We start from the raw sequence: 15,170 nt of genomic DNA, 5'->3' as shown, positions 1-15,170 counted from the left end.
AGAACGGCCGTTTGGTGATCGCAATGCAATTCTCGTCTCGTCTGTAAACAAAACGCGCCTCCAGTCATTTATATTCCATCCCGAGTATTGTCTTGCAAATCTTAAACGACTAACACGGTGTTGTCTGGTGAGGAGTGGTCCAGTTGCGGGTCTTCTGTTATTTAGATTCGCTTCATGGAGGCGTCTTCTAACTGTACGATCTGAAATATTGACATGGCGTACTTCCCTCATTAAATCATTTAAGCTACGGCTGGTAGATGTTCTGTTTCTTAGAACATTGAGGCGCAAGAAATTGTCATCTCTTTGAGAAGTAACTCTATGTCGTTCTTGTCCTGGCCTTCTTGTGTGGGTTCCAGTCTCCCGAAACCGCTGCACAGCTCGTATAACTGTTGTGTGATGCATGCCTAAAATGCCAGCCACATAACGGTAACTTCGACCTTCTCCAACTAAAGTTACTGCTTGAACCGCTTCATTTTCAGTTAGACGACGTGCCGCTCTCTCCATACTCAATAAAAAGGACGGTTTATGTTTCACAACAGTTGTTTTAAATTATCACCTTAAAACGTACGAAGTACTACTGAAACTGTTCGCTTTAGGTACATATGTAACAAAAAATGCAAAATAAGGAATTTAAATGTTTAGATAAATTTGACCTTGAATACCAAAATAGAGCATAAACATAGTTCTTGTCCAGTTCTGCTTTTTGTATGAGAAAAGATATATAACTGTTTTAACTGATATTTATTTTTATTTACATTTTCTTGACAAAATAATCAGTGGTGCGATAATTTTTTCCAGGAGTTTAGTTTTTTGGAGAATCTGTATTAAATGTGGGGTGTTTGGAAAAACTGTATTAAATCGCAATTCTTTATCAAACTATGAATTTATAACAATTATACATAAACGTTAGTCCAACAAATACTGAAAATGGACATCGTTATAAACTCCATGCAATAATACAGATTTACATTAACGTTTAGGAGGAAAAAAATAAGAGTGTCAAAATACAAATAAACAATAAAAAATAATGTTACTTAGAGGTCAATTCGACTTAATCAAAGTGAAATCGGATCGTTCATATTTAGTTTATCGTGCTAAACAAAGTAATAGTTAAAATGGTTTATACCCTACAAGAAAAAATAGAAATAGTGAAGTTATTTTTTGCTCGAGAGGAAAATCGAGGAAGTATACAAGGGATTCTAAAAATTCATGATTTCCACCCCTATAAAATAAATCTGGTACATGAAATAAATAAAGACAATGAAGATCAGCGCTTGGAGTTCTGTGAGAAAACTAGTAAAAGAGGATTATATAATCCCAATTTTATGTGTTTAATGTTTGTTTCTCAGATAAATTTTCGTTTTTCTTAAACGGCACTGTCAACCGTCATAATTGCCGTTATAGGTCGGACCACAATCCACACATTTATTACGAAGCACATACTTAATATCCCCAAAAATTTAACTTTTGGTATGGTTAAAAATTAAACCTTAGCTTATTACAAGAAGCTATCGATTTAGCAATCACGAACATGATTGAAAATGATAATAACAAGCAATAAATTGAAGACGAGTTGATGTTTCAGCAGGATGGTGCGTCCTCTCAATACGTAATAGCTGTCCGCAGTTATTTAAATGAGAAGTATCCCGATCGCTAGATTAGACGCAGAGGCTCTGTTGAATGGTCCGCGCAGTCGCCTGATCTTTCACCTCTGGATTTTTTCTGTGGGGTCACCTAAAGAGTAAAATCTATGCTACCCAACCAGATTTAATAAAATAATTGTACGAAAGGATTACATTTGAATGCCAAAAGATAACACCTGATATGCTACGAAATATACGACGTCGATTTGAATAAAATCTGTATTATTGTTAAAAATTGTAATAAATGTTAAAATAGTCATTAGTTTGAGAACCGCGAAAGTAAAGTCTTTTAAACTAGGTATAGCCGTAAAGAGAGTCGACAAGATATAACTCGAGTCACTATTCGATATAAAATCACTAGTCTAGTCACTATTCCATTGAGGATAGTTCCACCCTGGCTAAGGGATGTTGTGTTATGTGTGTTTTTTTTCTCATATAGTTGATTTTTGTTATGATTAATTTATTTTGTGTTTTATTATCTTTATTTTGTAATTTTTATTTTTAGGCTGTACATTATAAATTAATTTGTTATATTAATGTAGTGTTGTTGGTAATTAAAGTACATTACTATTATAATTATTTTTTTATATTTTGATTGCTAACTCAGTGGCGGCTCGTTAGGGTGGGCTGGGTGGTCACTGCCCACCCTGAAAAATTCCAAGCAAACATTATTTTACGTCCAACAGTAGATACATTAATTAATGAATTAATTACAAAAATAGATTAATAATACCATTAATTATACAACAAAAAATATGATCCAAATCTTGTTTTATTACCTATTAGTATTATACCTATCAGTAATTTAAAAATTCGCCGAAAAATCCAGTGCAAGTCGCTGACTATTTTCCCATATCAACTTACCTACCGCGCTCCGTACTAAAAAACAAGCATGGGCCAGCCCAACACAACCGATAACAGAAAGACAAACGCAATTGATATTTCTAATGAGAAAGACAAAGACAGAACGGATCGCGTGTGTGCTGAAGTACACCAACTGACACCATGCGAACTCACACAAATTGGGCGAGCTCATTTGACGTGCGAATCTTACAAGGCATAACATAAATAAAATTTGTTTGCTTTTTATTTTTGACGCTTATCCATAATAAAAACTTTCGGCCGATATTTTTTTTGTTGTATGTCTCGTTTTCTTTATAGCAAAACAAGGCTCGTTTTTTTTCGAGCAAAGTCAGCAAAGCCAAAAATATTGTTTTATAAATTACAGTATAAAAATTGTTTTCTAAACAGCCCCATACACTACGTTCTTTTCTGGTAGTTTTAGCCGACGGTTAAAAAAGTCACGGTTGAAAAAGTCACAAAAACGAAGTGAATGGACAAAACCGGGTTTCCACGTCGTTTTATTTCAGGCGAGGCTTGATTTTCCTTCCAATATTTTCAACCATCGGTTAAAAATGTTAAAACTGCCCGAAAAAAACGTGTAAAGACATGTTCGCGGTTTTGAGTAGTTTTTTTTGTAGGTATGTAAATTAGAATAATTATTATTAAACTGATAATGGCAGATTTAAGTGCAAGTGTAAATGTTCAGCCACAGCCAAGTTCTGTTCAGGTCGCCGTAAGTAATAAAGTGAATTTGGTTGATTTTTTGCTGAAGTGTAAATTTAATTTACTTAATTTAGATGATAAATTATTTGTTCACAAATTAATGCCGCGGCCGGGTATGAAAAATTTAATTATGAACTATAAAACAGGAAATAGATCATTTAATACCTCTTGGTTCGATAAATACGAATGGTTGACGGGTAGCGAGACAAGAAATAAACTACTTTGTTGGAATTGTTTACTTTTCGCGGAAAAAGCGCAGGGTCCGTGGAATTTGACGGGATCTAATGATTTAAAGCATTTAGGTGTATCCTTGCAAAAGCACTGCCAATCTGAAGACCATACTTTTTCAACACTTAAATTTAAATTATTTAGTTAAAATAATCATAACATACAGTGCGCTATAAATTCAGCATATCGCGAGAATATATTGAAACACAACGAGTTAGTAAAGAAAAATCGCGACATATTACAAAGACTAATTGATATGATAATTTACTTAGCAACACAAGAGCAGGCATTTAGGGGTCATGACGAATGTCAAGATTCATTAAATCGGGGCAACTTTAAAGAACTGGCTAATTTACTATCTAAATTTGACAACAATTTTTAAAGAATTTTTAGATGAATCTTCCGTTTTTAGCGGTTTGTCGAAAACCATTCAAAACGATTTAATCGATAGTATTAATTCAGTCGTTCGTGATGTTATTTCTGCTGAAATAAAAAATTCATCTTGTTTTTCTTGGCAGATCGATGAATCTACAGATATCACGTGTTTTTCACAATTGTCAGTCATATTTCGATTTGTAAGAAATGATCAAGTAGTAGAACGCTTTATGGGCTTCTATGATGTAAGTGCAGGACGCAAAGCTGATGATCTGTTTAATTGGTTAATAAATAGATATGAGGAGTTCGATATTGCAAAAAAAATTAATAGGTCAAACGTATGATGGAGCATCCGTTATGTCAAGGGAATTAAATGGTTTACAGAAAAAAATTAAAGATATAGCACCTCTAGCAATATTTGTACACTGCTACGCTCACAGAATTAATTTAATTTTACAAGATTCCTCTACTAAAGTAAAAGAATGCCGGATTTTCTTTGTAAATCTTACGGGTATATCAACTTTTTTTTCGAAATCTACGAAGCGTACCAGAGTTTTAGATGAAATTGGGTCTAAGAGTGTGCCAGGAAGTTCGGAAACGAGGTGGAATTTTAAATCGCGAATTATCGATACTGTTATTAAACAGAGGCATTAACTGGTGGACGTTTTTGAATATATTGTTAATAGCCAGAATTTCGATAAAAACCATGAGGCAATTCGAGCTGCCGTAGGCTTAAAAAAGATTTTAAATGATTTTACGTTTTTATTTTTATTAAATGTTTTTAATCTCATTTTTGAACAGACGGAGTTAGTATTTAATATATTACAAAGATTATCTGACATCTCGTACTGTAAAAATCGAATTGAAAATCTTCTAGGAACTTCAAAGAATTATCGGGAAAATAATATTTTCTTTGAGAGAATTTTTAATGACATATCCTTAACTATAGGGGCGCCACCAGAAAAGAAACGAAAAAAAGATTACGACGAGCTGACTGATTCAAAATTATATTTTAAATGCGTTTATAACGAAATATTAGATTTAGTTGCCAGTCAAATTGATGTTCGATTTAAAGATCTCAAAAATCTAGTTTTTTTAGAATTATTGGATAAGATTAAATTCCCTTCTTATAAATCTATATTTTCCTAAAATTTGCTTAATTCGTTATTTACATCTTACCCAGAGTTTTTCAATAAACAAAAATTACAAAGCGAGTTGACGGTTTGGTACTCAGATGCTGATATATTAGGAGTTTCTTCAAAATATACAGATATTCTTCAGTTCATTTATACTAATAATCTTTGCACAGACGTTCCGGAAATCTATAAATTATTATGTTTGGTACTGTCGCTCCCTGCTACATCCGCTTCAGTAGAAAGAAGTTTTTCTGCTTTAAAACGTATCAAGACATTTACAAGAAATTCCATGACTCAAACGAGATTATGTAAATTGGCCACTATTTCGATAGAAAAGGGGTTAATAGAATATTTCCAAGAACATCCTGAAACTTCAAAATTTTATGAAAAGGTCATTGATCACTTCGCGTTAACAAGAAACAGACGAATCGAACTAATCTATAAACAGGTACCCTAAAAACGAAAATTTTTGAAAATTTAAATATTTTATAGGGTGTTCCACCGCGAATAACCGCGATCTATATATAGAAAATTACACATAGAAAATTTTCCTATGTGTAGTTTTCCCATATTCAGATCGCGGTGGGTTTGTATATAATATTTATATAATTATTATGAAATAAAATGTTATGTTATTCAGAATTTATATGTTTTGTTTTTGATATTTTCAAGAAGTTTTGTTTAAGTTTATATTTTTTTTTTCATTTTACATATAATTTGCTAATAGTCCTTTAGTTTCAGAATTTACGGTTTGTTTTTTGATGTTTTGTTTTTTAAGTTTTTTAAGAAGTTTTGTTTAAGTTATATCTACTAACAGTCCTTTTCATACTAACCACTATACTTAGTATTATCCAGTCCCAGTTCCTATCCTGGCAAGAGAAAGCTCTAGACCTTCTCGCTGGTTCTTGCTGAACGGTATATTTACAATTATTTAAGTAGAGGTTGACAGAATGAATGCGAAAAAAAATTGTAAATATGCTGACTAACATGGAGTGCTAGATATGTTTTTTTTTCTTTAAACTTCAGTAAATCCGTCATTATTCGACTGTGTAAGCGGCAGCGAAGTTTAATTTTCCTTCTGGCGCGGCCGAGCTCTTTTTTTCACTTTTCCGCCGGCGCAGAAGGAACTATATTGTTGACTTATCAGTCCACTGACACCCTTATGTTACATTACTATATTACTATAGCAACAACTTTTACCTATTCCCCGATACGGTCTAAGCCTTAAGCCTAAGTCTAAGCCTAAGTTAATGTGCGACTTATTTGTAACGCAAAAGTAAACGCAAAAAAGTCCAACCGCTTGCAAACTAAAAATCCACGAATCGGTTTCTCCCGATGAATCTCTGGTGACATTGACCCGTCTGCTACGAGACGAACAGCGTTCTGCGTTCTGCTTTGCTTTAACGATGCGTTGTTGCCAAATGCTCACCTTCCCGATAAAGCGCGTTAAATCCATTTCGGGCAAAATCACGTGCTGATGATTGCTCTTAATCTTTGGTCACTCTATTATAGATTACAATTACTACCTTTTTTGTATTAATATTTTTTTGACATGTGATTGTTTCTCTAAGATTGAATAATGAACAATCTATTGACTTACTATCTGGCTATTCTTTCTGCGGCTACGGGGCATCGGTAAGGGGAACGCCACCGTAAATAAAACATGGCTGATTTCATTCATCAAATGCCCATTGGCGTGCTAAATTTTATAAAGTATTGAAAGTTAAAAAACTAAGAAAAAATACACTGTTTATGATTCAATTTTACAAATTCTCAAAATCATCTTCCTCTTCACTTATATCATCGTCATCATCATCACTGTCCTCGGTATCGTCATCACTAGCGGACAAAGCAATTATAATTGGTTCAATCTCCTCCATAATCTCATCTGTTTCCCAAAATTTATCTTTAACACCTCTAACATGTTGGGAAAATTTTTGCCAATTTTCCCTGGAAATTAATAAAATTGCTTCCTCAGTAATTTGTTTTAAGGTTGTTAAGGAAAAACTGCCCGTAATATTTCTGCTTCTTATGATATTTAACCTTTGCCCATGCCACTTCTATAGGATTTAGTTCACACATTTAGGTGGTGTCCTAAGTGGGGTATGTCCATGTGACTTGATAATCCCATCAATCACATAATTTTTTGATTAGTGGGGGGTGGTCTATGCAGGACAACAAGATCAAAGAAAAATTTTCCCTATTCATCTGTCTATGATAATCACCCGTAGCAAGACCAGCTTTGAATATTAAACAGGCATTTTTAATAAAGCCATTTTCAGAACCTGCATGTACAACTATGAGTCGACCTAAAATTTTGTTTCAAATTCAGTTATATAAAAAATCATTATAAATACACGACCACATTATATAGCAAAATATTTACTTTAATTAATTAGAATATTCCTTACCTGTAGATGATATATTACTAATGACTCCGGAAACGCCATTACTCTGCCAACATTTCTTAAAAGTCAGGTCATTGTCTATCCATATTTCGTCCAAATAAATAATATTTTGTCCCTCTTGCTGATGTTTTCAAATTTCCCAAAGGTACTTATATCTTTAGTTAGAGAAGTTAGATAAGTTAGAGAGTTAAGATATTAGGCCGCTCAATCAAAATTTTTCTTTTATTTTGGCATTTACGCCAATAAAATCCATTGGATTTTTAGTAATTTCCTTAGTGTCTCTCGGCAATAAGAAAAGTTGCCATCTTCCCGCAATTTTTGAAGTAATTTTTTTGTGCTTGGCACAACCTTAAACTCTAAATAAAACCTATTAATAAGATGTCTTATTATTTGGAAGTCGAAATTTTTGTCCTTTTCCACTAAGGTCTGGCTGGATCTTTTTTTTCCCGGAGTCGTATCGTATATTCCCAATAAAAATAAAAATGTGCTTATGTTGTTAACTATGCACCATAATGAAGACAATATAGACCAAGCAACTGGAAAACCACAAATAATAGTTGATTACAATCAAACTAAAGGTGGGGTTGATACAGTGGACAAGATGTGTGCGGCCTATGATTGTGCCAGAGCTACTCGTCGCTGGCCAATGATTTTATTTTTTATGCAACTTAATATAGCTGGAATAAACTCCTTCGTTATTTTCAAGAGCAATTCAAAATATATGGATGATACACCTCGAAGAATATTTCTGAAGAATCTTGGTATGCAGTAACTAGACGGACACATACGAAGAAGAGCTACTAATAATATACGGATACCACGTACCATTAGACTTCGCCTTAGAGAAATTTTACATTTACCACTGCAGGAAGAGTTACCCAAACCAGAAACCGCAAACATAAAACGACGCTGCTTTTATTGTGATAGAAAGAAAAATAGAGCAACGAGATTTAGCTGTGCATACTGTAACAAACCTATTTGTTTGGAACATGCCATCTACATGTGTAGTGACTGTATGGCTGGTGAAAGTGACAAAGATTAACGATATTATTTTAGTCGGAGTTTAGGTTAAAAGTTTTATTTTTATTTTTTGAAATGTAATCATCTTTTGTTTGTCTTGAAAGTTTGTTAGAAGTTCTGTTTTTGTTTTTGATAATGATATGTTTCGATTCTGTGATTCTTACAATTTAAAAATTGTTATTTTTTATTAGAGGTTTTCTGGGCTTTTGGATTTCAATAATTTACCTTCAAGATGTGTAAATATATTTATATTTAATGTGTTTATATATTTCTACCAAGACTAATATAGTTATACACGACTTTTGATAATTTTTCCCTATAAAAAAATATGCGGAGTGTGAGTCCGACGTTAGTATTTATGTCACATAAGTCCTCGTTAATACCGGAAGGTTAAGCAGTTCGCCCTTCAGCAACGGGGAAAACATTCTGGGCCGCTCCAAGCAACAACTGCGAACGGTGGCAGGGATACTTACAGACACCTACACAGACTTGAAATACACCACTAATAGAGGTTGTGTGACTACACCACTGAGCAAATACCGGACTTTCTAGAAGCAACAGAACGGTACATGGGGGATTAAATCCATGAGGCATAATAGCACTGCAACAGAGCTGACCGCAAGGCATCGAACTAACTGGTACCATCCAAAGAGGAAGTTTTAGGCCGGTATTAGACTATAAAAGATATTTGACAAAGATCTTCTATAAAAGAAATTTTATAAAATATTTTACAGTGTAATGTTACTTCTTTTATAAAAGATTAGTTTTATAAACTATCTTTTATAGCATTTAATAACATATGATTACATTTGATAAAATATTTGACCATTTCAAAGCAATATGGCGGATAATAAGTTTGTTTGGTGCGTTGCGGCGACCAAATTATTAATTTCCGAATATGAGAGTTACGAAATGTTATATAATCATCAACATCCGGATTACAAAAATCGAAATAAAAGACTAGATACATATAAACGAATTGCTGAAATAATAAATACAGTAAGCAAAGGTTGCAAGGTGGAGGATATTAAAAAAAAACTAAATGGGTTAAGAAGCCAATATTTATCAGAGAAAATGAAGGTAAATATTTTATTTTTTTATAACATTTTACTTTTTGGTTTATTGACATATAATACAATTAAAAGTTAATTATTTATTATTTTATTTAATGCTCCAGGTAATTCAGTCCAAAAAAAGTGGAGCCGAAGAGCATGATGTTTATAAGCCTAAGGTGTATTGGTTTCCTTTATTAAAATTTTTGGACAAGTCAACAGAAGCTGATACATCAGAATCCAATTTAGAAATCCAGTCTGAACAATCCCAAGCGGGAAGTGACATTTATAATGCCATAAATCAAAATAATGTAAGTTATATGATTATATATAATTTTCTTGCCATGGAACTTTTCCAGAACCGTTATAATATGATTTAAATGCATCTCTTATTTCTCGACCATGGCGGTTCCCTCCAATATGAACCTGTCTTGTAAGAACTTGCATTTCCTGAAGATCTTCATCGATATGAACGTCTTGGTATTGAAAACCATTTTCAGTTCGAGTAAAAACGTCATGGCGTGTATATAGATGTTTTCGTCTTTCAGTTAACAGATTATGCAATGTGCAAGCAGCAAGTGTGATGCATGTAACTTTTTCAGGTGCTAAATTAATTGCAGTTAAAAAAACTCTGAATCGGCTTGCTAATATTCCGAAGCTACTTTCGACCATTCGTCTTCCACGAGATAGTCTGTAATTAAATATTTTTTCTTCCTTAGTTATATTTTTTAAAGAATACGGTTTCATAACATTGTAGCTCAGAGGAAACGCGTCATCAGCTAGAACAACATAGGGCATGGTAATATTTGTGTTCGGAAGATTTTTGTCGTCGGGAATGTTTAATATTGTTCTGTCTAGTAAGCATCTTCTTAGTTGGCTTTTAGCGAACACCCCACTGTCACCGATTCTGCCATTCGTTCCAACATCTACATACACAAATTTATAGTCGGCGTCAGTGAGAGCAAATAATATGATAAGACTTATAGTTAAAGAAATGAGAGCCGCCTATTTCCGGACAATTAATTTGAATGTGTTTCCCATCCATTGCTCCAATTGTATTGACCACATTCCATTTGTTTTCAAACTCCTTGGCAATATTTTCCCATTCCTCTCTAGTTGTTGGTGTCTGTAAGAAAAATAAATATTTTAAAAGTTTATCTAACACATTTTTTTATTTACAGGATGACACCAGTGAAAAGGCAGAAACTACAACTTTAGCTTCCAAATCTGCTACAGATGGCATAAAACCAGCGGTTTCCATAAATAAAAAAAGAAAATCTATTCCTTACGATGACCTACTAGTTAAAGCTTCTGCAACCATGTCAGAAATGGGTAAAATTGTGAAACAAACTTCAGTGCATAATCAAACACAGGATGATGCCCTAGATACTTTCGGGAAATTTGTAGTATCTGAATTACGTGGGATACAGGGAGCCAGCAATGAGTTTGTACTAAGGCAAACAAAATGCAAAATTCAACAAATATTAATGGATACTTGGGATACTCTTGATCAACCGACCAGGCTATTAAGTCCAGCCTCATCCCAAGAATCATGGAGGTCATTACCACAGCCACCCCATCATAGTTATACTCCGTTGGAGTATAATTTTAATAATAATTTCAATGAAGAGAATGGGCTAACCAATTCCGATAATTTGATTAGCGATGCACTTAGAATGGCTAACGTGACAAGCACAGATTTTCAGCAAGAAAATATTTGAATAAATATTGATTTGTATTATTTCATTTTTTTTGTTCCTATTTAAGTTCCAGTTTTGTTATAAATAGAAATAAAGAATAATTTTTATTATTTTTTACAAAGTAATTTTACTACATACCTTCAGATATTCATTTTTCAATGCCTGATATATGGCCTTGGACGTTTCCGGGATTATGCCTGATAGGGTACATTGAGGTATACGACTGCTGTATTGAAGACTGGAATAACTCTCTGCAGTTGCCAGAAATCGAAGGGTCACCATAAGGCGTTCCTCAACGCTGATAGGATTTCTTAAGTGTGTATTTTGTCGGGATATAATTGGTGCTATTTTTGAAGCAATAAACGTAAATGTTTCGTGATCCATTCTTAAATAGTTTTCATAACTCCTACTATCTTCAGATAGTAACTCTTTTAGCAGATTATGATGGATTCCTCTTAAATTACGCCTCGCTACCCAGGGTCTTTCCCAAAGTCGACGGTTTTTTTCTTTTTTTCTTTTTAACACTAAACACATTGTAACAACAGCAGCACTCATAGCAACAGCGCAAGCTAATGCACGCCTTTCATCCATTTTTAAATAAAAATAACGTCGCGATTCTCTTTAAATTTTACAAAGTTCTTTGATAGTGTAATACTCTTCTACTGCTCACAAACTTTTCTTAAAAGAACTAGAATCAAACAAAATGTTTTATAAAAGATCTTTGTCAAATATCTTTTATAGTCTAATACCGGCCTTAGTGAGTAGCCGGGCACATAGTCCCATAATACCAAGGGTTTAAGAGTTACCGGACTCATTTGGATGCTATTGATCTTGACGACATTTGGTTTCAGCAAGACGGTGTCACATATTATACCGCCCATAAAATATTGCCGATCTTGCACAAGTTTGTTCCTAAAGTAATTTCATAATCATGTTCCTAATAGCGTAATTTCCCGATTGGCCAACCAAAATTGTCATCCACTCTTTTACGATATAACGCCTTTAGACTTCTGGCTATGGGGTTATCTCAAGTCACAGCCTGCAACAATCAAAATATTGAAAACCGAAATTAGACTCTGAGACTGTATTAATGAAATACCACCACATACATACAATGAAATTATTGAAAATTGCGTCAAAACGATACGCATATGTCAACAAAGCCTTGGCGCTCCTTTACCAGATATTTTGTTTCATGCATAATTCCCAAATATATATTTTCTTAAACACTGAAAACTTGCGCTCTTATTGAAACACCTTTATTTTAATTTTATAACAGTAAATCGGTAATATCTATTATGTGCGTATTATATATTTCTGTTCTTAGGCTATAAAGTAAAATATATAACAGAAAAAATACATTATTATATGGTTATGGTTTGCGAGTGCTGTTTTACCATATTGATATTCATCGTAATCGTAATGCTCAGCAGAGTCATATTTAGACTGGGTTTCACGAATAAAATCCAAAAAGCGGTCTACCTTGGTATAAATTCCAGGATTTGTCGTAATTCCACAACCAATGCTCCAAGAAACAATGCCATATTGGACGTTGCTACAAAGTAATGGCCCACCAGAGTCACCTTGGCATGCATCTATTCCTTCTGAAGAAAGGGTGCAAATGATTTTCGGTTCAATAGATATATTGTGGTATTTCCGATAGAGATCGTGACAATGCTGAAATGAAATTGTAGGGATTTCAGCGCATTGTAAATTAGTAATAGCTGCATTTTTACCAGTATGTGTAACGCCATATCCCATCACAAGGGATATTTTACAAGGTGGTTCATCCGTTTTATAATCAATCGTGGGTAGTTTTACATATGCCACGTGTGCTGATAATGTTACTGGAATTACTAATCGTAACAAACCAATATCATTCCATAAAAAAACTGGATGAAAAAAGGGATGTACGAACGGTATCCTTGCAAGTATGGTCTTGGTTGTTTGGTAACTTAAGTGATATTTTACTGCATAAGTAGTTTTTCGACTTCTTATACAATGAGCCGCAGTAAGAACCCAATAGGCATTTATAAGTGATCCTCCACAAATTTGTGACCATTCACCATCACTTTCTGATAGTTCAAAAATTAAGACCATAAACGGATATTTTTCAGTTGAACATTTTTTTCCTTTTAATATACGGGGCTCAACATGTTTTGCTTTTTTCTTTAAGTCCGTGGTTAATGACATGTGTTCTATTATTTCTTTTTCATTTACAGCAGCATAGGTACGTAATAATAGGTTTGCAATAAGTATAATAAAAATATTATTAAATTTTCTCATGTTTACAACTATGACAATACTTTGTTTGAAAGACTAATCAGGTTAAATGTCAATTGGATAATGTGTTTAATTTGAAAGGTCTTGCCAAAACTATTTTAGTGCGGTCAGATATTCTGTTACATAACGTTATTACACACAAGTTTGTGACAGAATAAAAGTACTACTATCGAAAGACAGTGTTGTAACAATGTTACGTAAGATATTCTCTCATACCCGACGCTTGGCAAGCCTCATAACAAATAAAAGAAATAGTGCTTGACAATTTGTGCGACCGTTAGAAAAAAGATGATACGTCATTATCAAATGCCTACCGGGAACGCACCTCAGAGAAAGGTTTAAATGCAGACGCATGGTACTGCCGAAATTTTTGAATCACTCTATTCCAGCCCAAACAGAAATCTCAGAATCCAGCCAACCATTTTTTTGCAGTCAAATTATCTAATCATCGTAGTGGGAAACCTTAACGCTAAGAACGTCAAATAAAGTTGCCTTATCGCCAACCGTAAAGGCCAGTTTAAAAGGCCTAATTTATGGCCCTCGCAGGAATAGAAATCAGAATGCTAAACTATAATACAGCACCAATCTAACCATTCATCTTCATTCACGGAAGATTACTCAGAACATCTGGCCTCCACTGCCAGTCGGTTTTGAGAAACAGTGAACCAAATACGTTTAAGTAAGGACGGTGATACATTATCCACGTATTAAAAAAGGAAGAAGCTTTATCGCCCATTGCAGACAATATACCCAAGCGTCGTTTACAAATCGCCAAAAAAATAGGCAATCCGCTATGCTCACACGTCAAACGTCAGCGTCGCCAACTTCATTACCGTTATTTAATATACAGGGTGTCCATTTATAAACTGACACATTTTAACTGCTTATAAGTCGAGAACGAGAAATGACAACTATGTGCGGTTTTCACAGAACTTCATCAATATTTTTAAAGTTTTTTTTGACAGTATTGCCAAGTTTCAAAATTTACCTGAAATAGGAGGAAAAAAAATGATGATTTTCAAAGGTCGATTTCTCAAAAATTTTAAATGTAACACCCTGTACTTTTTAATTTTACATTAAAGCCTGTTAAATCCCCTTTCCGAAAATATATAAATTGTCTTAAATTCATTATTTTTTTTTATAATTAAGTTTAAACCCTACAAAATTCAACCTTTCCAAAAAATAGAAAATCGCGTCCTTGAAAAAAGATATTTAATGTGCAAAACACTACTAGATCTTTTTAGAAATGAGCCGGATACCAATTTAATAATGTCTGATGAGGCAACATTTCAGTGGTCGAGTAAATAAGCATAACTGCCGAATTTGGGGAAATGAAAATCCTCGAGTGTATAACAAATTTGAAAGAGATTCTCCTAAGCTGAAAGTTTGGTGTGCAGTATCGAAATTTAAAATTTATGGGCCATTTTTTTTCAAGAAGCAACGGTGAATGGAAACAATTACACTGATATGTTGTAAACATTTTTTTATCCTCAACTTCAGCAGGATGGAATTTTAGCCACGGTCTACTTCCAGCAAGACGGTGCACCACCACACTTCTCCCGGGTCGCAAGGGATTCCTTAGATATTACTTTTGGAAACAGATGGATAGGACGAGCAGGTCCAATCGAGTGAGCACCTTATTCTCCCGATCTAATCATTCCAGATTCTTGTATATGGGGATATGTAAAAGACGTTGCTACAATCCAACCCCAAGAAATTTGGATGAACTGCGCAACAACATAGTAAATGTTTTAAACAA

General features: G+C 33.8%; 1 protein-coding gene across 1 annotated transcript; it reads right to left on the bottom strand.

Moving 5' to 3' along the window:
* Window positions 1-12,420: 12,420 nt before the first annotated feature.
* Window positions 12,421-13,450, bottom strand: LOC126734123 (trypsin-like). Its single transcript, XM_050437656.1, has one exon. The coding sequence runs from the start codon at window positions 13,412-13,414 to the stop codon at window positions 12,452-12,454; it is 963 nt and encodes a 320-aa protein (XP_050293613.1). The 5' UTR covers window positions 13,415-13,450; the 3' UTR covers window positions 12,421-12,451.
* Window positions 13,451-15,170: the final 1,720 nt, after the last annotated feature.

This window comes from Anthonomus grandis, chromosome 3 (genome assembly GCF_022605725.1).
Source record: "Anthonomus grandis grandis chromosome 3, icAntGran1.3, whole genome shotgun sequence".
NCBI classification, from domain to species: domain Eukaryota; kingdom Metazoa; phylum Arthropoda; class Insecta; order Coleoptera; family Curculionidae; genus Anthonomus; species Anthonomus grandis.
The sequence above is the reverse complement of the archived record's forward strand: the minus strand, read 5'-3'. Positions and strand labels throughout refer to the sequence as shown.